Source organism: Aristolochia californica, unplaced genomic scaffold (assembly GCF_029961685.1).
Source record: "Aristolochia californica isolate CCGP_79_NKW_82.1479 unplaced genomic scaffold, dmAriCali1.0.hap1 SCAF_12, whole genome shotgun sequence".
Classification (NCBI taxonomy): domain Eukaryota; kingdom Viridiplantae; phylum Streptophyta; class Magnoliopsida; order Piperales; family Aristolochiaceae; genus Aristolochia; species Aristolochia californica.
The window spans coordinates 28,403,161-28,429,064 of NW_027181793.1; the positions used below are offsets into that span (position 1 = coordinate 28,403,161).

Sequence of the window (25,904 nt, forward strand, 5' to 3'; positions counted from 1 at the left end):
CGCTAGACCAATGGGGGTGTCAGATTTTGATACGTAGTCTTACCGGAACCAATTCTTTGCTCTTTTTCTTTAGCTCAGATGGGGAGCCAAAATAATGAATTTACCGAGTTTTACAGCATATTCTGTTCTCCTTCTGGTTCGAGTAACTCGAGCGAGTCAGAGCGATTCGGACGACAATCAGTGAATAGCGGATATCGCTGACGGAAACTCGGACCCATTAAATTTTTTTTCGTTTCAGTCAACTTGGGTACCTCGTAGCTGCGCAGGAGAAGAGAAGCATTCTACAGACTCTGCGTTACCTGAACCATGACGTCGATTAGAAGGTTTTGCTGCAATGATCTCCTCCGCTTTACTTTAGTAAATCTTTATCATCTGACTGAAACTGTGAGTCGTCTGTATAGACTATCAATTTAACCAGTTAGATTCCTTATTTGTTATTCGGTCTACTCTGTTCTTCTTTTGAAACTTCTTCTTCTGTCACTAATTCCATTCTCACTATTTTTCCGCTTCCGAAAGTTCAATATGTCATTCTATATGACTTATTTGGCTCGATGGCCGGACTATTTTCATGTCGCAGAAGGTCCCGGCAACCGAATCATGGGATACAGTATGTTTCCTCACTCGTAATCTTTAATTTTGCATTCGTTAGGCGCTCCTGCTCCTCTGCATTTTCTGTATTTTGAAGATAGAAGATTCACTTTGGCTTCATTTCCTAGAAGAAGGGGTGAGGTTGAGGCGAAGGACCAGTAGCGTTTTATTGTTGTCAATTGGTTTTAACTGCTTAGTTTTATCGGAAAATCTGTTTGTGTGACTGCTTTGAATAAAGAGTCTGAGGGGATGTTGTGTAGATTCTTTGGTTAGTTGCTTTTGGATTGCGTTACCATTATTTAAAGTGAGTATACCATATGGCTTGTGTATGAAGTTGCTCGAAGTAATGTCAAAATGGACAATCTCCTTCCGAGTAGTCTATTCTGGGTAAACATTTCGAGGTTTTCTAGTTCTCATTGCTATCTTTGGCAGTTCTTTTCAAGAGTATTGGTGACGGTAGAACTATGTGGAGGAGGAGGATCAATCTAGAACTCAAGATAGTTGAATAGGCTCTTGTGATGATGATATGTATTTGACTTTGAAGGAAAATTTCAGGCAGAAATGAAATCCAGTGGGATAGATTGAAATGTTTTGTGGAGGAATGAATTGGATTATTGGTGGAGATACTTTGAAGAAACGCCATTTCATGGGTATTTACATGTAACCAGGTAGAGCATTGTAGAATGACACTGTTTAACTGGGTAGTCTTTCTTTTTAAGTTACATCCATTTATGGACGGAGGGGAGGCATGGAAATGGGTTTGTTATATGGTTCTATGATGATCATAGAATAGGCAAATAGTACCTTTGCAGAACTGGGAGAGTGATGTCTGATGGTTGAGTGTCATCTTCATCATAGTTTGGCACAAGTATCCTCGTTCATCTAAGTGAGTTGTCCTCACCGGTTCTAATACTATCATCTCCCGACTTCATTCGTTGGTCCTTTTTTTTACCTCTTTTTTCCTTCTATTTCCAGCCATGTTATTTTTGGCATTGATTGAAGGATGAGATAAAAGTTAAAAGTATCTAGAAGGCTTAAAGTTAAATACAAATCTGATGTATCACACCCAAAAAAGAAAAAAGTACTGATGTAGCAAGTTGGTAAGATTCTTTTCTGTTTAACGGAATTTAGGATTGAATCACATTGGTGCAAAAAATTATTTTCTATTAAAATTTAATGGAGCTTAGGATCAAAACTATGTAGTTTAGAGGTGCACCTCTTATTCATATTAGGTCTGAGGATGAGGTTGCTACGTTCTTTTGTAACCAGATCATGCAAGTTGAGCAGTTCACAGTTGTGGTTCCAAGGGATTTGGATTTGAATCTTTTTGGCGGAAAAGGTTACTATCGCCTGTACACTGGAGAGGATCCGTTGATTGTATTTTTCTTAACCCTAAAGATCATTGTTTACCAAATGATGTCAAAGATTGAAACTAAATTAACTACAAACATTTATCCAAGTTTTTTCTAGTTGGTCGGTAAGTTCCTGTCCTATGTTTAAAACCTCTTGGTGCCAAGTTAGCTTTGCTTTTACGCAATCTGATTGAATTTGAACAGACCAATTTACTACCTGGGGAATTGGCAGTGTTTCAATTTGTATTCAAGATTAGTCGCTCAGGGTTGAATTTTGAGGCCTAAGAAAATGTGAACCTTCAAAAAATTTGCTCTTTTAATTTTTTGGCTTTTATCTGTTGCTGCCATCAACTGGAAGCTGAGGGTACTCAAAAATCAATTAGTTGAATCATTGAAATAATCAAGTACAACATCCTTGTTTACTCCAATAAATTTCCTTAAATCTCTCACACATTTCTATCTCTTTAATTATAAGAGACTATAAACTGGTGAGTATCCCTTACATCATTGAAATCTCTTTACCTGGCTCTACCCCTCTAATGGTTTGCTGGAACTCGACTTTTGATAGTGTTTTTGGAGGAAATGGTCTTTTGGAACTCAACTTTGATGGTAGTTTTTGAGGTAATCCGGACCCTGATTGTGGGGCAAGTTTTTCTCGTGATGCAATCGGAAATGTTCTTCCTGCGTACTTTATTCCTTCTGGTCATTGAATGATCACTGTAGCGGATTTAAGGGTCTCCTCCAGGGGATCCATCTTTGCATGGACACATTCTGCTTGCCTCTTGTGGTTGAAGGAGACTCGGCAATTGTTATTTCTTTAATGGTTGAGCAGCTTAGAGAACAACTTCTCTGTGGTGATTCTTAAGGTATTTTGATGAATTTGAAGACATCTCCAGGTCACTGACCATCTCTTTGCTGCACAACCTGTGGTGTGCCAACAACTTGCTGTTTGCATTTCTCTAGCTAGGGATGGAGTAGCTTGATAACTTGTTATCAGCAACTCTATTTCCCTTAAGGGACATTCTTCTCTTATTGTTTAGGTTGTGTTTTCATGTTATTTTTTCTTGTTCTGTTTATTCTTGTGATATAAGCCTTTAAACTTCATACTCCTTCCACTCCAATTTGCATTTCTTTCTTGAGCACTTGCCGCAAGCCTAGAGCTGCCATTCACTTTGGAGGAGATCCCTGCGGTCATCGCCTTTATCGCCTCAAAGAAAGCTCTGGGACCTCATAGATTTGTTGCCCAGATCTTCAAATGGGAATAGGGTTTTCTTAAGGAAGATATTCAGGACATATATGATGATTTCTTCTAGAATGGTATCAGTAGCTCTGCTCAAAGCCTCTTTTAGTGTACTCATCCCAAAGAAAGCCGGTGTAGACACCCTAGCTGATTTCCAATCCATTGGCCTTATCTCCAGCACATACAAATTGATAGTCAAGGTACTTGCTACCACGTTGAGTGGAGTCTGCCAGGCCATCAGCACAAATCAATGTGCTTTTTTGAAGGGAAGTAAAATTTGGACACTACCCTATCGGCCCATGAATCCCTCTACTCCCTACATAAGAGTGGTTGACTTAGGATCATCCTTAAGTTGGACATCCGGAAGGCCTTCTATAGAATTGGTTGGTATCTATCCTAGTTCTCTTTACCTGTCAGTGGCTCTATTCATGGCCACCATAAGAGCTCGAGAACTTCGATAGGGTGGCCTCTTCTCTCCATTCTCTTTCCTTGTCAATGGCTCAATTATGTCTTTTTGATAGGCCAAGGGCTCTCCCCCTTGCTTTTCAACATAGCAAAAGAGGCCTTTCCACCTTTTTCAATTTTGGTGGACAAAAACATTCAATATCCATTCTTTTACCCCCAAGCATACTGTCTACTATGCCCATCTTCAATTTGCAGATGCTACTATCTACTTCTCCAATGGGGAGACTGACCAACTCACGAGTATTAAAGTCCTTGCTGTATGAACTCATTCTGGTCAACATGTGAATTGGTCTAGATTCTCACTTTTGTGTCAACATAGAAGAAAGTATGGCCACCACTATGGCTGATTTACTTGGGGGTGCAAGCTGGGCTTCTTCCCTACAGCATAGCTTGGCCTTCCTCCTTTTAGGAATAGAGCGTAGGACAGATTCAGTTTCTACGAGATTAAAAGGCTTCTCCAAAGAAGTGGCAAGGCTGAGTGGAATTCTTTTGATTGTGATCTTTTGTGGTTTTGGCTGAAAGGGCATATCGTCACTGAAGAAAGCTGAGAAAAGGTTAACAAAAGCATTATCGAGTTCATTTCTTGTCAGTGGAGGGAGATCCATTTACCATCAAGGAAGATATCATGTTCCTTCTCCTATAAACTGAGGCAATAGAGTGAAAAAGTTTTCTGTTTGCGTCAACTTCTTTAATCCACCTAAATCTTGACTTTTGTTTCCAGTAGTGATGCTCTTGGGAGATTGAGTTTTTGAGTTCCTCTTCAAGATGTCTCTAGAGAGTGTTTCAATCATAGAGAGAGACCTTAACTCTTCCCTGTGTCAAGACTTTGGATGCATTGAAGGACACTAGCTCACTTTTCTTTGATTTTGCCGAAGTTCTACTTGCTCCATTCTTTTATTTTGACCTTTATTGCTTTCAGCTTTCTATCTAAGTCCAGTCCTCAAGAGTCATGAGTGTCAGCTTCTGTCCACCACTTCTCTAGGAGCTTAAAAAAGGAATTCTCACTGAACCACATGGATTTGAACCTGAAGGGGGGGTTTTCCATGATTCAGGCTGGCCTTCGATCATGATGAGGTTGTGGTTGGGAGCAGGATGTGGAAGAGCCTTTGGAACATAGGCAGAGAAGTGATCCATCCAGTTTGAGGTAGCCAAGAACCTATCTAGCTTGGACATGGTAGGATTCTCATTTAAATTCTGAGAGAAGTGCCACATAGTGAGATCGCGAGAATTATTGCTTTGCAGAAGTTCCTTGCACGACTTTGAGTGATCCACAATCACATGCAATCCCTGTCATTTTGGAACTTTCACAGCCGCATTGCTTAGACATGAAGTGAATTGGTCCCTATCATTTGTGTATTCTGTGCTTCTTGCTATGTGGCTGTGGAAGTTCCAACATGACAGGGATTGCTTGCAGAAAATGACTGTTGAGTCAAAATACCGCAATAGCAAGTGCCTTTGACTTCCCCCATCTTGTACTCCTGGCTGCTTGTTCAGCCTTTGGAAATCCATCTGTAGGTTAGTATCTTCTGCTAAGGACATTTTTCCATCAATGTTAGAAGTGGCGGTCTTACTTGTTTTGGCATGACACATGACACTTGAGTAGGAGACTGTTGTTTCACTAGGGCTTTCCCAAATATCGTGTGGCAAGCGTCCAAAACATTGTCAAAAACTCCTACTAGCAATCAGCTGCCTTTGGAACCAAAACTTTAAAATCTTGATTGATGTTGAAGTCATTGAAGCACTTTGTCTCCTCTCTCTCCTAGAGGCTTCTTATGGTGTGGCAATTGTCCAAAATATTGTCAAAAACTCCTACTCACATCAGGGGTTGGGGGGAGGACCTCATGGTGTGGAAGATCCCTGGTGTCTTTACTCTATACAATTGCTTCAACACATCCTATTTTTGTTCAACAAGCCAAATTCCTCTCTTGCTAGGAACCCAATTTAATGTATCTCTATGCCACTCGAAGTGACTCATTTCTTATGATACACATCAAAAGGTAAAATCCTCACTGCCGATCAACTCACCAAAATATAGAATGCTTTAAAAAGCCAAACCTGCTAGTTTTGTTCCAATCAACTAGAATCTTTGAACCATTTCATCTTTCATTGCTTGACATGGCAACAAATCTGGGCAGCTTTCATCTTTAAGTTCGTACTTCAACTTTGGTTTCACCCTGCACTCTCTCTTCCTCTGGCAGTTTTCTCTTTGGGTAAAACTGTAAGCTTTTCAGTCTCATCTTTGCTGTAGTCCCATGGAATATTAAGAATGAGCATATTTAAAGGATTTTTGAAGGTAAACAATCATTTGTGGGAGAATCATTGAGAGAGCAATGCTTGCATTTTGTTCTGGGCAAGCAAACTAAAAGGCATCTCTCACCTACCTAGCTTCATCATTAGATCGCCTTGTGGCCTGGGCAACTACGGATGGTTAAAGCTTGATTTTGGTGGGAGTAACAGGGTTAACCCTGTGCCTACGAAGGGGGGGGGGGGGTGCGTATTGTTAGAGACTCTTAGGAAACTGTTCTCCTTGCCTTCGCTGCACCATTTGAGCAGTGTTGAGTCCACAATGGTGGACTTGAGAGCTCTTCACCAAGGGCCTCAGACTCTTCCAGGAAAGATTCTTCTTCCCATTTGTCATTGAGTATGACTCAATGGTGCTCATTGCATGGGTCTCGGGGAAGAAAGAATCCCGGGGTGCAGTATAGTGTATTCTTACGAGATTGAAGATATTACAGATCTAGGATTAAAAAAATGTAAGCCTTCAAATTTTGTAATTTCTCATTTCAGAGCTCATCTTAAGAGAATTCTCTGCTTTCCATTTTCTTTTTTAAATGCATCAGCATGTACACTATGCACACCCTTTTCCCCCCAGTAAGACTTGAACTCAAGATAAAATCCATGTGGCTGTTAGGCCAAAGGTTCAGTGCACAAAATTTAACTGGAGAGAAAAAATTCCTCACTGTTATCAAAAGATTAGAAACTTCATATAAGTTTGATGAGTACCAAAGGGCGAATTGCTTATATTTTATCATGTCCCCCGAGGTTCAAAAACCAAGTAAGCTGAGATAGATGAAGCATGCTTTCGTGGATTGGACCTAATTTTTTGAAATATTTTCAAAAGAGTCTGGGTATATGTAATTTGGATCTCCAGAAATCAGTATGAATGGCTTTTAACCTTTAAGATTAGTTAGTGTCTTACATGTCCTTTATCGTAGTTTGTTTGAGGCTTGAATATATGCTTCCTACCATCTTTCATTAATTTCATTAATTAAGACTTCTGTTGGTCTTTCGTGAAATTTGGCAAAATTAGGTGCCAAGTCTCCTTGGCTGAGATTCCATGGGCTAGTTGACATTTTCTGCTAAGGTCTCTTCTCTTGATGGGGTCATTGATTGTTTTGCACCGGATTCTTTCTTGAATTAATATGCTGAGATTACGTCAGCACTATGATCAGAAGGTATTGGAGGCAAATTGCCACTATTTGACACTGTCAATGCTTCACTCATTACAGTGGACCTGTCCTGTGGGTACTGTTAAGTCAAACTTCTGTTGTAAGTTGTTGGGAATTTGGGACCCTGAGGTTGTGAAGGAGTGCTGCACTCCCATGACAAGGCTGCAATTCTTATGCTCTGAGGACCTCTGGGTATCGCAGACTAACAAAATGAAATTGATATTGCTGCTTTCTAGGTTTAGAATCCTTGGTGACAGATTTTCATGTCTTTTGGGGTTGAAATTAGCTGGTGCAAGAATGGATTACATCCCATGGTGCTCTTTGTCTATTTTTCTTGGGTTCGTGATACTTTTAGGGGTACTAATGTCTGATGTAGGGGTGACACCAAGTCAAACTGGCTCGCAAACTATTCGAGCTCGACTCGAAAAAAACTCGGCTTATTTCAATTTTTGCTTGAGCTCGGCTCGAGCTCAAACTTGAAATAAGACTCATTAAGTATAACAAGCCAAACTCGAGATTTTCCAAGCTCGGCATGTTAGCTCTTGAGGCGATTCGTTTGCATAGATTTTTTTATGAAAATACCCTTTACTCTAATTGCTCTCGTCAATTCCCTCTTTAGTTGGTTGATAGTTGCTCTTATTTACCTCAAACCTCAAAGATGATTGATAGTACAACCCTTTTGGGTCCCTCAACATCTAATGTTGTTGTTTGCCAATGGAATAAACACTACTAATGGAGGTATTTACTCTTTCTTTTTGGTCTATAAAGCTGGTTATTATATATTAGTATGCTCCATTGCGAAGTCTTGGATTCCTCTATGATAGTTTGCAGTTCCATGGTACTAAGTTCATTTCAATATTTTCTTTATTTATTTTTGTATTTTTATATTTTACGCATGTAAGGATTTACCTATTTATCTGCATTACCATTTATTAAATGGAACTGTTATGGCAAAGGTTATTTTTATCCGATTACTCATTTACCTGAATAAAGATAGATAACTTTGTAATTTTTAACTTGTCCATATGTAAGTATGAGAAAAACTATCACTTTATATAGTGGATGATTTAATTTATATAATATTTAATTAAAGATAACTTAATCATATGCTTAATATTTGTACTACTACATGTTTTTTATGTTATTATATAGATTTTTTAATATTTTTCATGATTTTATTTATTATATCTAAAAATTTTACTTATCCATTTATTTACTCATTCACTATATTAGCTGCACATAATTGGGTAAATAAATGGGTTCTGGAATACCCTTTACCCAAACATAAAGATCGAGACGAAAAATCATTCTTAGTTGAATAACAAAGCTCAGTAAAAAAATGTCAAAGTCTGAAAAAAACTTCACTTAGTTTCAAATGTAGGAAAATGTTACGGTCCCGGATCTGACACGTGGATTCTTTGGGAGGATCTGCAATCTGCCACGGATTACCGTACGGATAGTAGGGATTGTAGGAAGACATGGGGAAGACAAAAACGAAAGATCAAGCCTAAGGGAAGCTTGAAAACCCTAGAGCTCGTCGGAGAGAACTCTAAGCCTCTTTACTCTAGATTTAACCTAATTCTTAATACTTCATTGCTTGTGTTTCTAATTACTCATACCCCTTAAATAGGGTTCACCTCATTAGGGTTTAAGATAAAATATTACAAAAATACCCCTATAAATAAAATAATCCAAAAATACCCCTGTGGCCTAAAACTGAAATAAATAAAGTAAATTAAAGAAAACACTAAAATAATAATGTTATTGCGTGCATAACATTATACCCCCCTTGGAAGACGAACTTGTCCTCAAGCTTGAAACTAGTGTCTGTATGCCGACGTCTCCACCGGTGCCGAAGTAGCATCTGCGATAGCTATGAACCCCCCTCTGTTTGCCCACTTTTTTTTTTTTTTTTGGGCCGGTCCAAGTTAACCTGAGTTGACTCGGTTCAGGAACCCCGGTCCGGCGTGCGACTCAGCGGACCACGCCGATTAAATTTTTCTAAGTTAGGAAAATTTAATCGAGACTCGTCTTCTTCCTTTAGCAGCTCCCGAACTCTGCGGCTGGCGGATCCTTTCCTCACGGCACCGATGAAGGCGGGCGACGGATGTCCCCTTCCTCTCTCACGGCACCGACGGAGTCGCCTGATTTTCTGGTGGCGAATCGCAGCCCGTCGGGGCTTCGCTGCCTGGATAGTTTCCGAGACAGAGGGCTCTCGGAAACTTGTGAATCGTCATTGCTCAGCCTCCCGAAACCGAGATCCCTTGCAGAAAAGTCGCTTACGGCGCAGACGAACTATCCTGCTTCGCCGGTGGCGAAGAGAAGCCCGTTGGGGCTTCGCCGCTAGGAGCATTGCCTAGACAGAGAACCTCTGTTTCTCAGCCCCCCGGAACAGAGACCAGCGGAAATTCCGTCGGAAATTTCGCCTATGGCGCCGACAAAATTTCCTATTCCCCTCCAATTTCGGATTTGAGGTCACCCCCAAATCCTCCAATGCCGACGATTTCGGAATTTCCTCTGTTAGGAAATCACCTCCCCGCTGCAGCTTCGGTTCGGAGATACGCACGACGTCCATTGGGAAAGGGTGAGCCCTTTCCGTTTTCAAAATTCCGGTGTCTCCGCCGTCGAATTTTGGATTTTTGGAGAGCTTTTTCGAGACAAAGGACTCTCGGATTTCATACTTTGTCTGCTGTTTGTCCGAGAGAACTTCTGCTGCGTTTTCTGTGCCGCTGTCGTGCTCAGAGAATTCAGGTCGTGTGACCTATTTTGCGGCAGCGCATGGCTCTCTTGCATAACGTTCAATTGAAGCATCTAACCGTGTTCGTATTTCTTCCAATTCCTTACCCATAGCAATCCATCTTTCTTGGGATATAGAATAACCAATTGTGTTCCCGCTTTGATACCAGTTATTATGGTCCCGGATCTGACACGTGGATTTTTTGCAAGGATCTGCCACGGATTACCATACGGATAGTAGGGATTGTAGGAAGACATGGGGAAGACGAAAACGAAAGATCAAGCCTAAGGGAAGCTTGAAAACCCTAGAGCTCGTTGAGGAGAACTCTAAGCCTCTTTACTCTAGATTTAACCTAATTCTTAATACTTCAATGCTTGCATTTCTCATTACTCATACCCCTTAAATAGGGTTCACCTCGTTAGGGTTTAAGATAAAATATTACAAAAATACCCCTATAAATAAAATATTCCAAAAATACCCCTGTGGCCTAAAACTGAAATAAATAAAGTAAATTAAAGAAAACACTAAAATAATAATGTTATTGCGTGCATAAAAAGAGACTACTCACGTTAAAATTGTGTCCCAATTTAGGATACAAAAAAGAGACTATTCACAATTCAAGGGTAGCTTATGAAAACTCACCACTTGGGTGAATAAAAAAGACTTGACTCACGTTAGGATGTTGGCGCACGCTTGTTCTTTGCATGTAGTGGGTCTATAAATAGTGCACTGGAATTATGAAAATTTGAAGAAATACTACAGATTTGACATGAACTCAAGGATATAAGTAAAAAAAAAAAACAACAACACTTGTACTTCTATATAAGAAGAAGACGTTCATCAAGTCAATAGATTAACGAGAATGACCCATTTTGACACAAAAAGGGATAAAACAAATTAGAAGACTACTAAAAAAGGAGTCATGTCGGTAAAAAATTTCTCTAGAGTTTGAAAAAAAATGAGACTTGGGTAAAATAAAATTAGCAACTCAAAAAAAGTAGGAAAAATCAGCTTAAAATTCGGATTTTAAGACTTGGATAAAATAATATTACCAACTCAATAGGTTGTCAGCATGACCTTTGGTTCTTCAGATCTTAATATCTCTGTCCAAAAACATTGGATTGAGAATAATTTATTGGGTTAGAAAATAGACTCACGAAGCTTTTATTTGAGATATAATTTTCATTCTTAATGGTACAAAACATTTTTGAAAAATGAAGCTTTTTGCTGCCATACGAATCCTTTCTATTGCCTGAGATTTGTTGCTTCAAACGCTTATTTCTCTTTGTAGAAAGCTCCGATTGTCAAAATTCTTTTTGTGTTGGAACGTAAACTCACAAATCTTTCCAACAATAAATAATTAGTAATATGAAAAGTGTGGTATGAAGGTGCGAACTCCAAGGGAAAAAATAGATGCTAGGAAAGGAGACTAAAGGGAAAATAAAATGAAACAAACTAATAAAGATGATAGATAAGAAAAGAAATACATTGTTTTTGTGGGTTGATTGAGTCAACTCATAGAACTAGTTTGATACTATGATAAAATATGTACAAAAAAAAGTCTTGAAGAAGGCAAAGAAGAAGATTGAAGAACAAACAAAGAAAAGAGAAGGAAAAAAAGGTGGAAGAGCCAACACCAGGTTAGGAGACAAAAATGCGTCCCTTGCCCTATTTAGTTAAGCAACTTAAGTTAAAAGTACGTGAATTAACCATATTGCCCACTAGAACTACTTTACGTAAAAAATTAACTAAAGCAACAAATAACTTATATGAAAGATACTAAATAACATTCTACAATTTCACTAGAACTAAACAACTAAAAGGAACCCATGTACACAAATAAGAAGACAATAATACCCTGCAGTCCAAGAATAACTTTGAATAATCAGAGATTTGGGTGAGAAAAGAAGAGAAATAAGAAGAAGAGCTTGGAGAGAAGCAACAACTGCTATCTAGTGCATGCTTGAAAAAGGACACCCCCTCTTCTTTAATTGGGTTTTAAGTATTTTATTTTTATATAAAAGACAAAAATACCTCTCAAGACATAAACTTACATATTTCTTAGAATACACCTTTAAAATGAATGAAAATTGAACCAAAGGCATATGAAAACGTTGCCTATCTAATAGACATCATATCAAATAATGTTGATTTCTAGGGCCAACACATAAACACAAGAGATCTCAATGGGAATGAAAGAAGAGAAGAACTCTAGCTCTTGGGTGAGAGGAAAGAAAAAAAGAGAAAGGTGTAAAGACGAATTTGAGCAAAGAAGAAGAGGCTTGAATGCTCTACCCCATGCTTTGAAACTGTATTTATAGTTATGGGAAGGTGTTTACAATGACAATAATGCTCTTAGGCCTACATGCTTCAAAAGAAAAAAGACATAAAAGGACATACACCAACTTGCATTATAATTATTCTATGTCATCTTCATGAAAATTCTCCTCATTTACTATTCACCCTACACACATGAGTGTCTTTTGACAGATAAAAATATAATATATGAAATGACCAAATACCCTTAAGCTGATATTTTAACAAACTTTATATAATCAACATACTTTTCCAGTCCTCCTCTCTTGAGTAACATACTCTGGAGGTTGCTCTATCCACACCTCATCAGATAGGTCCATACAAAAAGACATTTTTGATATCAAATTGGTTTACAACTAGCTCTGATTAACCTCAATAGACATCGAAATCGTAATGGAAGATAACCTGGCTACAAAAGAGAAGGTCTTGAAGACCTCCACACTTTGCGTGTAACCTTTGGTCACAAGTCTGGCCTTATACCACTTGTTAAAAGATATACATGGGTATTTTGGTCATTTACAGTAATTGTTGTATATTTCTGGTGTTAGCAGTAGAGTATATGCCTCATTAGGAACCTATGGTTCAAATTTGGTTGAATTCTGATATGAGTACATGAAGAGCTATGAGGAAGTGAGATAATAAAAGAGGGAGGTTGACTTTCTCAGCCTCCAATGAGTTCATCTTTTGCAATCTCTCCTCTCCTCTCCTTATCTTCTCTTCTCTTCATTATTTCTTCCTCAATTTCTTCCTTTTACATGATGTCAGAGTGAAAAGATTGTCGGCATGGTATAGTTTTTCCATCTTCTTGAAGTTTACATATTCTAGAAAAAGGGATTTCCAGGTTTTCATTTGATTGAAGCTAAATGTCCGATTTTTCTTGTTTCTTTCTGCTATAACCTAAGATTTAATGGCTCCTACTGCTGGTTAAGTTAGTTCTATGCAGATTTGTGCTTCTAAAGGTTTATACTGTTTGAAAATTTCCAACCCTAGCCTACGCAGGCCTTGTATTGTCTGCATCATCCCTTAGGAAGATGATGTCATCCAAAATTTGCCCTAATTGAAGGGCTATTGATGGTAGAATTGATCTATTGTTCCTATTCTTGATATTGTTATGGCCCTAATTGCTTGTGTGGGGCCCATGTAACCTCTAAGTACAAATGATGAGATCTTATTAATCAATAAACAAGCTATGAGAATGACATCACCCCACTGATATTTAGGAACTTCCATTTGAAACATTTTTTGTGCGAGCAACTTCATGTAATTGCCGATTCTTCCTTTGAGCCTCACCGTTCTGTTGAGGTGTATACACACGTGAGAATTGGTGAAGAACATTATTGGAAATGCAAAAAGAAACAAACTTATGGTTCATGTAGTCAAACCTATTATCAGTATGCAAGACACGAAGTGAAGCACCAAACTGAGTTTTTATTTCATTATAAAATTGGAGGAATACATAAAAAAACTTCAAATTTCTCCTTAAGGAGATATGCCCAAGTTGTCTTACTCTAATCATCAATAAAGAAGACAAAATACTCACAACCAAAAAGACTCAGAACCCGATATGGACCCCATACATCTAAGTGAACAACCTTAAACAAACACATCTATGCTATGGATGAGAAGGAAAAGATGATCTATGGTGATTCCCAAGCTGACATAAATCACATTGAAAAGATAAAGTAGAAAACAACTTTGGAAACAATTGATGGAGCTTCTCTGAAGATGGATGTCCAAGCCTCAACTGCCACTAGAAGGAGGATTTTGCAATCTGAAGTGTTGATGGTGGTTGATTGACGGAACCTTCCAAGTTGTAGAGGCTTTCACTCTCACGCTTGGAACCAATCGTCCTCGTCTAAAAGTCCTGAAAGCCACAATGAATAGGAAAGAAAATTTCAAAATATTGTAGAACTATTGTGAGTTGACTCACTAATAAATCAGAATCTAGAGATAGAGATGAAGTGGCCTTAAACCATCCCAACATCATTAACAAATGAAAGAGAGTCATCTGCTAGTGTAACAGTTGTAAAAGCAGATGATTGTCTAAGAGAAGAAAACACATTTGACATACATGAAGTGTGCGTAGAAGCACTAGAATCAATAACCCACAAAGAGACTGGAGTGCATGAAATGCAGGCATACCTAAATTGGCCATAGTGATTGTAGCAGTGGGAATATTTTAGTTCATGACGGAGAGGAAGTAGTCAGTTGAGCTATACACTAAGCCAACTACTGAAATGTATTAGGGACACCAAGAAGAATTTCAACTATACTAGTAGACAAGGACTACCCACTTTCTATAGCACTCGAGTTTGCCCAGGCGGACTTACCAAATTTATCCAACATTTATTTGAGTAATGGTTGGTACTACCATAATGAGCACACCTCCTATCACTGCTACTCTCTCCATGACCTCGGCCATGACTAGAATAATCTCTACTTCAACCATGTCCTCCTCAGCCACGTCCACCTCTAGTCTCCAAGTGTTGTTATGTTGGCTGAATAATAAGGGCAACAACCTATGTATCTTTGTTCTCCTTGCTGCTAGGTAGAATTACAACTATTTCAGCCTGAATAACCTGATTAAACATTGTGTTAAGAGATGGCACGTCAGTTGCTGCAAGATCTTTGTACTCAGTAATCCATGTGGGACTATTCCTTAACACTCCTCCTCACGTATAGACCCTCTTTTGTGGCTCTACAAGTGGATAATTTAGGAGTAGGCAGTTTAGGTGTAGGCCTTCTTTTGTGGCTCTACTAGTGGATAATTTTTAGGTGTAGACCCTCTTTTGTGGCTCTACAAGTAGATAGTTTAGGTGCAGGCCCACATATAAGTACCTGCTCTGATACTATGTTAAGTTGGGTCCAAGGCCATCCCAAAATGACTAGCTTACTTAGGAAACCTCTTTTCCAGCTAATAAACTTAAGATCTTTGTACTCAGTAATCCATATGGGACTATTCCTTAACAGTAGTAAATGGATGATACATCTCAATCTCCTCTAAAATTCCCTGGAGCTCACCGAAGTAATCTATCACAAATGTATCTCCTCGTTTTAAGGCAAACAATTGAGCATAAAGCTGATATACTCTAGATATGTTACTATCTTGAGCATATAATGATTCAAAAATAGTCCAAATTTGTTTTGAAATCTCACAATTCATGACTTGTTTCTTAAACTTTATTTCTATACTTTTGAGCAGCCAGGTGATAACTTGACTGTCTTCAACCTCCCAATCATCTATGAGTGGTTGGAGAGAGCACTGAGCCACATGGCCTCACCTTACTAGCTTATTCCATATACCAACGAGTTAAAAAACATGGAACAAGCTTTGGTTATGACCATGCTTGTTGACCATGCATGTGTTTGATCCCCTTGACCGTCGGTTTTGGAAGCAATAGCTATGGTTGTCTATAGGAAGAAGAGTATCAGCGAGTGCTCGGGAGTCCAAGGTTTCTTGATTGAATGCCTTATCCCTTAAATATTTTTTTTATGCACGGGGCCAATCGAAGCCCTTTTGGTATAATAGATAGGGTCCTTTCAATTGAGTGCAAGGTAGTGATCGTTTCTACCGCTTCACAGGCTCAGGCAAAAAATGGCGCCAATCCAATAGTAAGGCACCATGCTTACAAGAGTCGGGGACAAAGCAAGGGAGGGACACATCTTCTCTCAAATGTCGAGTAAAGTTTGATAAATCTGGCCGAATTCAATTAATTTGAGCCACTCAATCTTTCAGTAGTAATAACAATTGCATCATTCCTTTTCAAATGCATACCATCTTTTACCAAACAAATAACTTTTACCAAATCAAATAAAACTACTTAAAATACTTCAAACAATTTGAGAAACTGCAGTTCAGCCACACAATTCCAACCAGAATCACACAAAAACACCAAATTCCCTCTGCATATGATGTGGATCCCCCACAAGACTCATAAATTTAGGACATCAACTCATTAATACCACAGCAAGGCATAATAAAGGTTGTAGCAGAATGAAATCACTTCAAATGACACAATTTCATCTAAAACAGGAGATAACGTAGTTCTAGGTACTAGTCTGGGAGTTTATGAAGGTACAAAAATAGGGAGGCAGCCACAAACAAACCTCTAGGGGCACGGAAAACATAGATAACTGCTCAACAGGCAACACAAGCCATTAACCTTAGGGGTATGGCACGAAATAAGTTTAAAAAAAAAAAAAACTGACCTTTAACTCCAATCAGTAGAGAATCAGAGAAACCCCCTTTCTGGAGTGGACACAGGTTGAGAAAGGGAAGAAAATTTGACTTGAATTTCACTTCATATAGATCTTTTATTTTGATAAAATGTAAAATTGAGTTGAAGAGATAGAATAGAGAATAAAGAGTAACGAGAGAAGGGGACGAAGAGAATTTAGAAGTCTGCAGTGTGAGACACTATTATTAGAGGTCAAAATTCGACCTCCCTCTTTATTAAATAGGTCACTTAAATAAAAACTTAATACAATGATATAAATACCCCTCTAGACTATTACTTATATCTCCTAGTACATACATCATATAAATCTGAAAATTGAACAGCGTACATCATAAACAGACAAATACTCTTCAAAGCCTAGAGGGAAAAATCAAGCGTGTAAACCCAAAATACCTTTGTCACTTACAACTTTAGCATTTATCTTTGTTGTTGCATTTGCCATTTAGCGTGCACTATATCAGAAACATTGAATCTAACATGAGTGATCTATCGGTGATGTCTTTACTGCTGTTCAGTGAACGTGCTACTTGCATTAGTCTTTGGATATTTTTGCAACTTTTTTGAACTTTTGTTTGTTTGAAGTTTATTTCAACCTCTGGAGATGGTTTATGCAATCATGGGAAAAGTTGAAGGACAAGGTGAATCCTGGCATGGTCATGTTACTGCTGTAACAGTGGCTCCAGAGTACAGGAGGCAACAATTAGCAAAAAAACTCATGAATTTGCTGGAAGACATAAGTGGCAAAATGTAAGAGCAATCACTCCCTACTGTGGTTAAAAAATGTTATTCGTTATTCGAATTGACTGTCTGAGCATATACTAATGATGTTGGATAGTTCCCATGATATTTTCATTTAATACAAGCTTGATCATGAGATTACTGTTCAATTCTGCCATTCATTGCATATAGCATCTATTTATCAATCTTACTCTGCTTGTGGTGAAGTTCTAGAGCTTGTAAATCATGTTCCATGGGTTCTGGAAGTGTCAGAATCTGATTTGGGAGTGTTTTTGGTTGGTCTTGGTGGTAAGGGTATTTTAAATCCTCTATTTATATTGTTTTGAAAAAATATATATTGTTATGTGTTAAATTGGGTCCAAGGCCTATCCCAAAATGACTAACCAACTTAGGAAACCTCTTTCCTAACTAATAAACTCAAGATCTTTGTACTCATTAATCCATGTGGACTATTCTTTAACACTCCCCCTCAAGTGTAGGCCCTCTTTTGTAGCTCTACAAGTGGATAGTTTTAGGTGTAGGTCATCTTTTGTGGCTCTACAAGTGGATAATTTTAGGTGTAGGTCATCTTTTGTGGCTCTACAAGTGGATAGTTTAGGTGTAGGCAGGCCTTCTTTTGTAACTCTACAAGTGGATAATTTAGGTGTAGGCCCACATATGAATACCTGTTCTGATACCATGTTAAATTGGGTCCAAGGCCTATTCCAAAATGACTAGCTAGTTTAAGAAACCTTTTTCCTAACTAATAAACTCAAGATTTTTGTACTCATTAATCCATGTGGGACTATTTCTTAACAGTCAATGTGAGAGTTATATTAATGTAGGATAACATTAGATCTTTCATCCTTGTTTGACATACCAGATTTCCATAAAGATATTTCTGTTGAAAATGAAAGACTCTTTAAAGATCTGACAATGAATATAGTAAGTAATATAAAAAACAACTAAAGAAACTGCAGATTACTGGCTAGAAGAATAGGCGGCAGTATGGTTAGTTACTGCATGCACTGGTAGTGTTGGCGTTAAATAGATTCTGGATGCTTCTGTTGAAATTGGAAAAAAAATTCAAGATCAATCTACGGGTAGATTTAGTAATTTAAAAACAATTAGAGAAACTGCACATACTGATTAGAAGAATTCATGGCAGTGTAAACCTCATGAGCTAGTAGTATTGGCCTTATAACCACTTCCAAGTCAGTTAATGGAGTTAAAACAGTAACAATTTATGGTCTTAGGGATGATTTATTATTAGGTGGCTATTAAAAAACAAAAGAAAATTATATTATACAAATAAAATGTGACATATGGTGGCTTAGTCTTTGGTTAATTAGTTTTGAAAGGGAAAAAAGATAGTTATTACATGAAACCATAATGGCTCTCTGCATCTCCAGTAAAACAAAAACATAAGTAATCATTTCTCTTGTTCTGTCCGGCAATTTACCGTTCGTTTGTAAAGTGATATGGTACAATGACGTTCTGGGCAATGCTATGATGTAGCCACGTTGTAGTCAGCTTATTGTGGGTATCAATGTTCTCTGTGTCTTGGCACTGAATAAAGGTTTTCTGGGCAGAGATAAGGCATACTTTGTGGACCTTTTTGTGAGAGCATCCAACATGCCGGCCATAAAGATGTATCAAAAGGTCTGATTCTCTGTAAACCTTTCAACTTCTGCAACTTTTTATCTGTGCTCTTTGCTTTCATCATGACTACTGTTTGATATATCTGTAAGTCCCTCATTCCTGTGGTTTTTGGGGAAATGTTACTGGAATACTGGTCCTTGTGTACTGTCTGAGGTTAGTTCTATCGACAAACTGAACCGCCGAAGTGCACCTTTATGACTTAGTCTACTCTGTCGTATTTTCTTTGCGGGTTTCTGTTTATTCTGACAACAGTGGATTGGCCATAATTCGCTTTCGGTGGTGGTGGTGAGTTGGGGAATGTTTGTGATTAGACTCAATGGAACTAGGCCCATGTGAAATTTGTGATTCTCTCATGGCGGACATTGATTCAACCCACCGTGTCTTTTGTCTTTCACGTGGCTCGGTTCAAATATTTATTCTCGAGGGAACCTTCTTTCTGACTTTCCTGTTTCTTCAGCTTGGGTACGTCATATATCGACGCGTATTGCGATATTACTCCGGGGAAGAAGATGGGTTAGGTATGTGCTCTTCTCTGTTTGTACCCTGAGGCACAGTTTGGTTATGAGAGGACAGGAAAGAAGTCAAATCCCTTCAAAGAGGGCCTAATGCACGTGAAGTTAACAATTCTTGTTACCCTTCTCACGTTCTTATCTATCGTCTTGTCTGCCATTTTCAGATATGAGAAAAGCCTTATCGCGAGACGTGGAGAAAAAATCAATTATACCACTCAAAAGACCCATTACTCCAGATGAACTTGAATATGACTGAATTCTTCATCTTTATTTCATTTGTTGAGGTTGAAGGAAAATCTATATTCCTCTCTAAATTTTCATTGCGGAGTAGTCGCATGAAGTTTTTTTTTTTTTTTTTATTGGTAACGAGATGGATGAACCCGGCAGATATTATGAATTACGAGGAGCTAATAAGGTCACTCGACCCTCTCAAAGAGTACTTTGGCAATGTGAAGGCTGAAGACGTCCGACGGACAATGAGCAGAGTAGTAGAAACTTCTGGCGACGGTAAGAAATGTTTGCTTGATGTCGCGGTCGAGTCCCTTGGAGCTTTGTAGGACGATTTCGACAATTTCTTGCATTTGGTGATCTATTGATTCATGGACGAATTTGTTCGTTGCTGCTGATCCGGATCTTGAGCCTTGGGCCTGATAATTTTATAAGAAAAAAATGGCAAGTATTCTCAGGTCAAGATTTTAATTTTTTTAAAAAAAAAACGGGAGATAAAAACCAGTGGAACGTGTCAAAAGTCGAAAATCGTCAAAACAACGAGGTAAAAAAATGTCGGGCCATTTCAGGCTCGTGGGGCAATAATATTCATGGAAGTGTGAGGTGCACTGTACACCATTGCTGAAAAGCTGGCAGTAATCTTTCGAAAGAGAGAGAGAGGACAAGTAGCAAGCCACTCGAGTCTCGTCAGGGTCTCACCTTGGTCTCTCGCATGCGAAGAATCTGGTGGCAGACGGAGTCGGTCAAGCGGGCCAGGCGTCCGTGGAGTGGATGAGACAACATCTGTTCAGCGTACATCGACCTTCCCGCGCAGAGATTAATGGTGCGCACAATCAAATCCGCTTCACCCCGTCTGCAGTCTTCAACTCCACTCACCGTCTCATACGTCTTCAGCCATTCCTCCCACTGCACAGCGGAAAAGAAGGGGACATATCAGTTCGATGTTATCTGCCGAACATGCGCAGAATCGTGGCGATGCGCACAGGGTGGGGGCATACTTACAGCTTGTTTGAGTTGTAAACGTACGTCTGTACCGTGGGCAAGAAGAGCTTCCCAGGAGAGATGGCGGAGAGTTTGGAGCAGTGCTCCTACCAGTCCTTTTCCTGTCTTCTTCGAACCCGACCTGCATCCAAAAACCCTTTTCCCTCTCATTCATCCTCATCATCATTCTCGGGACCAATCGAAGCAACAAGCCATGTCAGAGTCCTCTCCCGACAAAAGATAAAAAGGAAAAGGAAGATATCGTATCCTCTCTCCCGGTCCTTTCTCTAAGAAGCGGCCAAAAGCCACCGCCCGCATTTCTCTTGCTTCAACCTCTTTATAGCTAAAGAACGCCTCAATTTCATCAGGATCAGACCCCCCCCTACTGACTCTGGAACCACAATGTGCATGCCCAGGAGAAGGGAAAAAAAAATGACAAGAGCCTCCTTACCTTTCTATCCAGTACTAAAATCTTACGTGTATATATACAATAGTCTCGTACTCTTTTTTAAGTATATCCAAAGGGTATATAACATAACGCATGATGGACTGGTAGTGGATACCTTGTGGTGCCGTTTACAAAATCCCGGACAAGGGCTTGGACTGTTCCCGTCCCGTCTTTCAGATACGATGAGACCGCCTCCACAAGAAGTGCGGTTCGGGCCCACGCAAGCCGTTCTGCGGCCTTTTCAGGCTCGAAAATGCTCGCAGCCGCCACGAAATATGCCTCCAGCGCTGTCCTTCTGGTGACGCCCAGCTCTTCAAGTTTACACTCGTCGTACCAACTGCATCCATATCGCTTTCAGCCGAGAAGATGTGAAAATAAAAATAAATCAATAAAGGAACTTTCTCCGCAGCAAAACTGGAGTGGAGAAGTAACAGGATCAGGATCAGGATCAGGATGGGCTCACTTTTGTATCTCCCGCCACTCCAACTGATGCAACTCTTGGCACTTGTTGAAGTCCATTCGCGCGAGTTCCAGATAGAGGTTGTTGTTTACGTAAGGCATCCTGCAAAAGCAAGAGTAATTTAGAGCCACAGACCTATACAAAAAAAAAAAAATTGAAATTTTGGAGAGGGCACATGTAGTGGAACCCATGCGCGTGGTGGGTTGTGTTGGTTTCAGTGGGAGCCGCTCTCGGCTAGTCAACGACAACTAAAGTGTAAGTACCTGTAGAGAGTCTTCCCAATCCATACGTCATTCTCCCCGCCGTAATGGTCCAAATAGTACCTCGTCTCTATGCGGGGTAGGCTTGCGTACCATGGAAAATCCAAAGCAAATCCCACCTGTTCACCCACACATCTGATCCATGAGAAGTATCCAGTTTTGAATCATAGAAATTTTTTTTTGTCGGTAATGAATGATCAATTTACTTACCTCGCCAGGCAAGTCCTTGGCTATTATCCATTTATCCAGGAGTTGGCTCGACGCCTGCTTCTCTCTCAGGAATTTGTACGAGAAGCTTCTAGCGTCATCTAGAATCTTCTCTCCCGGAAACAACACCTGACTGGCCCTGTACAAATTGAATAGTCCGGTCACTGCCTGGTTCGATTGCCCCGCGAAGCAGAAGAACTCCCCGCCCTTCTCGAAGTTCCGAAATGCATCTGCAATGTCAAAACACGTCAGAGACTAATGCCACCACCTACGTCGAGGCGCGCCGTTGCATGTAATGCGAGGCCTGTGTGAAGTATTACCGGCGGAAACCTCGTAGCCGTGCAATCTGAGGAGCCTGAAGCCCATCGCGGTGTCGTCCACATCTTGCACTCCCGAGTTCCTTGCCCAACAGATTCCATCGTCCATCCAGTACCTGAAATTTTTATAATCGTTGTAGCAGGATTAGTGACGACAGTTCGGGAGTGTCGTGTTAATCTGTCACATTGTCCATTTGCCCTCTCGGAATCTAAGCCTCTTGCTAGAAACAAACTATAGCGCATCCGCTCCATGACTTAAAAAAAATAGTAGAATTAAGATTTACCTGTAAGTGTAATCCAGGCAATCAGTAATTTCCTTCTCAAAATACCGAGAAATCCCAAGTCGCTCCAACCGATCGACAGCCCAGATATGTTCGAACAAGTCAACGGGATAGACATTCGGCACTGCAAGAAGAGAACGAGTGTAGCATCAAATACCCAAAGTCAGAAGATGCTGGGACTTTGTCATGGCTCATGACATTGGCGAGATTGTAGAGGGGAGAAACTCGCCTCCTCCATTGAATCTTTGGACCATTCTTTGGATATAACCGAGGCATTTTGTGTCTCTAGTCTGCTTCAGCGCGAAAGCAGTGGACGACGGAGAAAACAAAAAAGACCCGTCCTGGCTCTGTAGCTTCAACAGCTTCTCCCAGTCCAAGTTCGGCATTCCCTCCAAGCTATGGAGCAGGGTCGTTGGGACTTTGTGCAGCACCTCCATAGGTATCCTGCCTCATATTGACCCACGAGAGTTTAGATCCTTGTGATTGAACTATAAATAAAGCATTCAAGTCTCTTCCCGTTGGCAAATAAGTGGCTGTTTCGCCGATTACCTGCTGAGTTTCACTCTTCTCTTGGCGTATATTTCCTGCAAAACTGGAGAATCAAAAGGCACATCAAGGTCCAAGGAGCGCGCGATCTCTATTAGGGACGGGAAGGCGACTTCGAAGCCTATGGGCATGTGTTCCGCTTTGTCATCCTCCAGCTTGACCATGTTCTCCCGAAGAAACGACATGCCTGTCCGTGAAACTAGCCTTAATTAGCTAAAACCCCGGGCGCTTCTTACCTACTAATCGGAACACAGAATCAGCAAGTAAACCTAGAGAAAGAGTTGAACTACCTTTTTCGCATCCTTGAGGGAAAAGGTTCCACGACTTGAGCGCGATCACGCAAGCTAGAGTGTTGATGATCCGATCGTGGGCGATGAATATCCGCTGATCGCCCCAAGAACCATCGGAGAGCTGATTCTCGACTATCCATTCAAGACTAGAAGGGAACTGGGGAGCACCGCTTCCATTGACGTCCTCGACTAATGCGACCCAAGCCGTGTCATAGGCCGAGACGGTGATCTCCCCGTCTCCCATCGAGTTAAGCATATTCTTGACCAGTTCAATTCGCGTTTCAATATCATTCTGTTCCTGAACCTTCACACGAAACATTCCCCCATCATTTGAGACAAAAAACCTTCTCCTTATTCAGAGAAACGACAAGATGACAAGCGACAAATCTAACCTTGCTACCGGCTTCTTCTTCGTCCACCTTCTCGAGCAGCTCCTGCCGCTCTATCACCGATAGGCGTAGTACACCTGAAATTTACGCAATAATTTGATTAACGGCTGCATTCTAATTTTCTTCATGTCCTCAACGCTTGCAAGGTGTCCCTACGTATGTACTGAATCTTCGCAGTAAGGCAATCACAGGAGTCCAGTATCATCCATCCCTTTCCAACAGAACAACAAAACCAAAAAAAACTCCATATCTTTTTTTTTTTTTTTGTAAGGAAATAATGGAAAATCGTATTCCTTAGCAATCTCGGAAAATCCAGTCTTTCCAAATAATAATAAAAAAAAAATTAAGGCAATGAGAACAGTTCTTTCCATTATTAAAAGAAAGAAAGCCCGTGTGCCCTCTAGACTACGATTGAATGCCGACTCTCGTCGTACGAGTAATGAGTCCTCACAATTGAATACTTGTGTATGTATGTACGAAAGCCCGCACCGTCATAATACCTTGTGTAGCACGAACTTCTGGTATTGCATGGCATCTTAAACAAAGAAGCCCTGCATTTCCTTGTCTGTATCCTTTTCCGGGAATACGAACAGCTGAAACGGGAGGAAAATAAATTATTTGACAACAGAAAAGAATTAAATTTGATAAATTTATTCATGAAGTAAAGAGAGTGATTCATATCGTGAAGATTTTCTAACTGTGAAGCCAACATATATAGCTCGTATTGAAATCCGAAGCAGCAAAAACCGAAAGAAAAATAGAAAAAGAAAGAATCTTGTCCCTCGGAAGAAGAAATCGATTGCTTCGCCGGGGAACTGAACTGTTTTAGTTTCCAGGAAAGAGATCGGTCACAACATTTGATCCAATCTTTTGATCCCAGAATGTCTTCTTTAGGAAGTTAGCCTTGCCCCCTCAAGCGTGAAAATCGAGAATTCTTCTTAAAAACACAAAAGAAGACGCAAACGACAGTCAATTTAATCACTGCTTTTCAGACGAAAAAAGAACAGTTCTTCTGCTTGAAATATAAATATTATTCAATCGCATCCCGAGCAACACCGTTGTCTGTATAAGAATTGAGAAAACCGAAAAGATCATACAGAGTTCTTAAAAGGAAACAAAGTCTCAGTAGTTTTATTGAAATTTGAAGCGCTTACGGAGAGGATATTTCGATGAAGAAATCAATTTATAGTGGCTGGAAATGAACGAGGATTTCTTTTATTCTTTCTCACAGAAAAAATGATAGTAACCGTTCCTCTTTCCGCTGCTTCCCTCTTTTCAAACAGATTCGAAATGACAAAGGTATAAAAGAAAACGGTAGCAGTAGCCAGGAAAGTACCCAAAAAGCGCTCCGCTTGATCAAGATGAGGTAAACGGAGCGATGGATTCCGTACGGCCGCAGTAGCCGGAGATGGACGGAGGAGAATCGCCGGTGAAGTCATGTTCGGATTGCCGGAGATGGCACGGCTAGAAAGCGCTGGCGGTTGGATTTAAAGAGGAGGCGAAGAGGAGCGGAAGCGACAGAAGGGGGGTCATCAGAGATTCCCGACGATAGGTGCATGGGATCTCTTCATGTACAGAGAGGCGCCATTACTTCAATTTATCGGCATTCCTGTCTCGCACTTGAGTCAGTGTGCGCTACGTATCGGCCGTTTCCGTTTCTCCATCTCAATTCTAAACTTCTGGATGTATACGGGTTCTGTAAAACATTCCCCTGTAATTCCAATTCCCGGTCCACCAGCTTTCTGTTCTATTTCACCCTCGGAGAAATTTGGAAGGAAATGACACCAGTCGGCCACTCCCTGCCCGAACCCAAAGTCGGTTCGGGTTCTGAAAAACACTATATAAGTCAACTCTTTAGTCCAAGAATGTCAAATTTGGTAAAATTTCTTTAGCCGTTTCTGAGAAAAACCCCCAGAAATGAGACCCCCCTCGGCGCCGCTAAATTGATGTTTTGGCTCCTACGAGTTCCCGAACCGAAACTTGGTTCGGTTTTGCTGGGAAATTTTGGGTTTGGCTCTCCACTTTCTCAAATCAGATTCCTGTGCCTCCGCTTTCGCCGTCAAAACTGAAATGGCTTTAGAGCCAGGAGAGTGGAGAGAGGACTGGAGTCGACCCAATCCAGCCATTCTCGTTCTCTTTCGGATGTGATTCTATATACGGACTTTTTGGATTTATTTTATATTTCTGGATTTGAAGGGAAGTTAAAATTTTCCCGATCAAT

General features: G+C 40.1%; 2 protein-coding genes across 4 annotated transcripts; one reads left to right on the forward strand and one right to left on the reverse strand.

Moving 5' to 3' along the window:
* The first annotated feature begins 240 nt into the window (after window positions 1-240).
* LOC137945916 (N-terminal acetyltransferase B complex catalytic subunit NAA20-like) lies at window positions 241-20,077 on the forward strand. 3 transcript variants are annotated; one of them, XM_068792011.1, is made up of 6 exons: window positions 241-323; window positions 517-607; window positions 16,968-17,132; window positions 18,695-18,764; window positions 19,222-19,282; window positions 19,441-20,077. In XM_068792011.1, the coding sequence occupies exons 2-6, from the start codon at window positions 552-554 to the stop codon at window positions 19,530-19,532; spliced, it is 444 nt and encodes a 147-aa protein (XP_068648112.1). In that variant the 5' UTR covers window positions 241-323; window positions 517-551; the 3' UTR covers window positions 19,533-20,077. The 3 variants fall into 3 exon arrangements, with proteins under 3 accessions (XP_068648112.1, XP_068648114.1, XP_068648113.1); XM_068792012.1 differs by having other exon boundaries at window positions 305-384; XM_068792013.1 differs by lacking the exon at window positions 517-607 and having other exon boundaries at window positions 252-323.
* Window positions 19,693-25,122, reverse strand: LOC137946833 (ent-copalyl diphosphate synthase 1-like). The gene is made up of 15 exons (XM_068793127.1): window positions 25,020-25,122; window positions 24,184-24,276; window positions 23,687-23,760; window positions 23,295-23,598; window positions 23,008-23,191; window positions 22,688-22,902; window positions 22,462-22,582; window positions 22,181-22,293; window positions 21,864-22,090; window positions 21,657-21,772; window positions 21,397-21,495; window positions 21,049-21,270; window positions 20,507-20,627; window positions 20,204-20,410; window positions 19,693-19,923 (listed from the first exon to the last, which is right to left on the reverse strand). The coding sequence occupies exons 1-15, from the start codon at window positions 25,120-25,122 to the stop codon at window positions 19,693-19,695; spliced, it is 2,430 nt and encodes an 809-aa protein (XP_068649228.1).
* Between the last annotated feature and the right edge of the window lie 782 nt (window positions 25,123-25,904).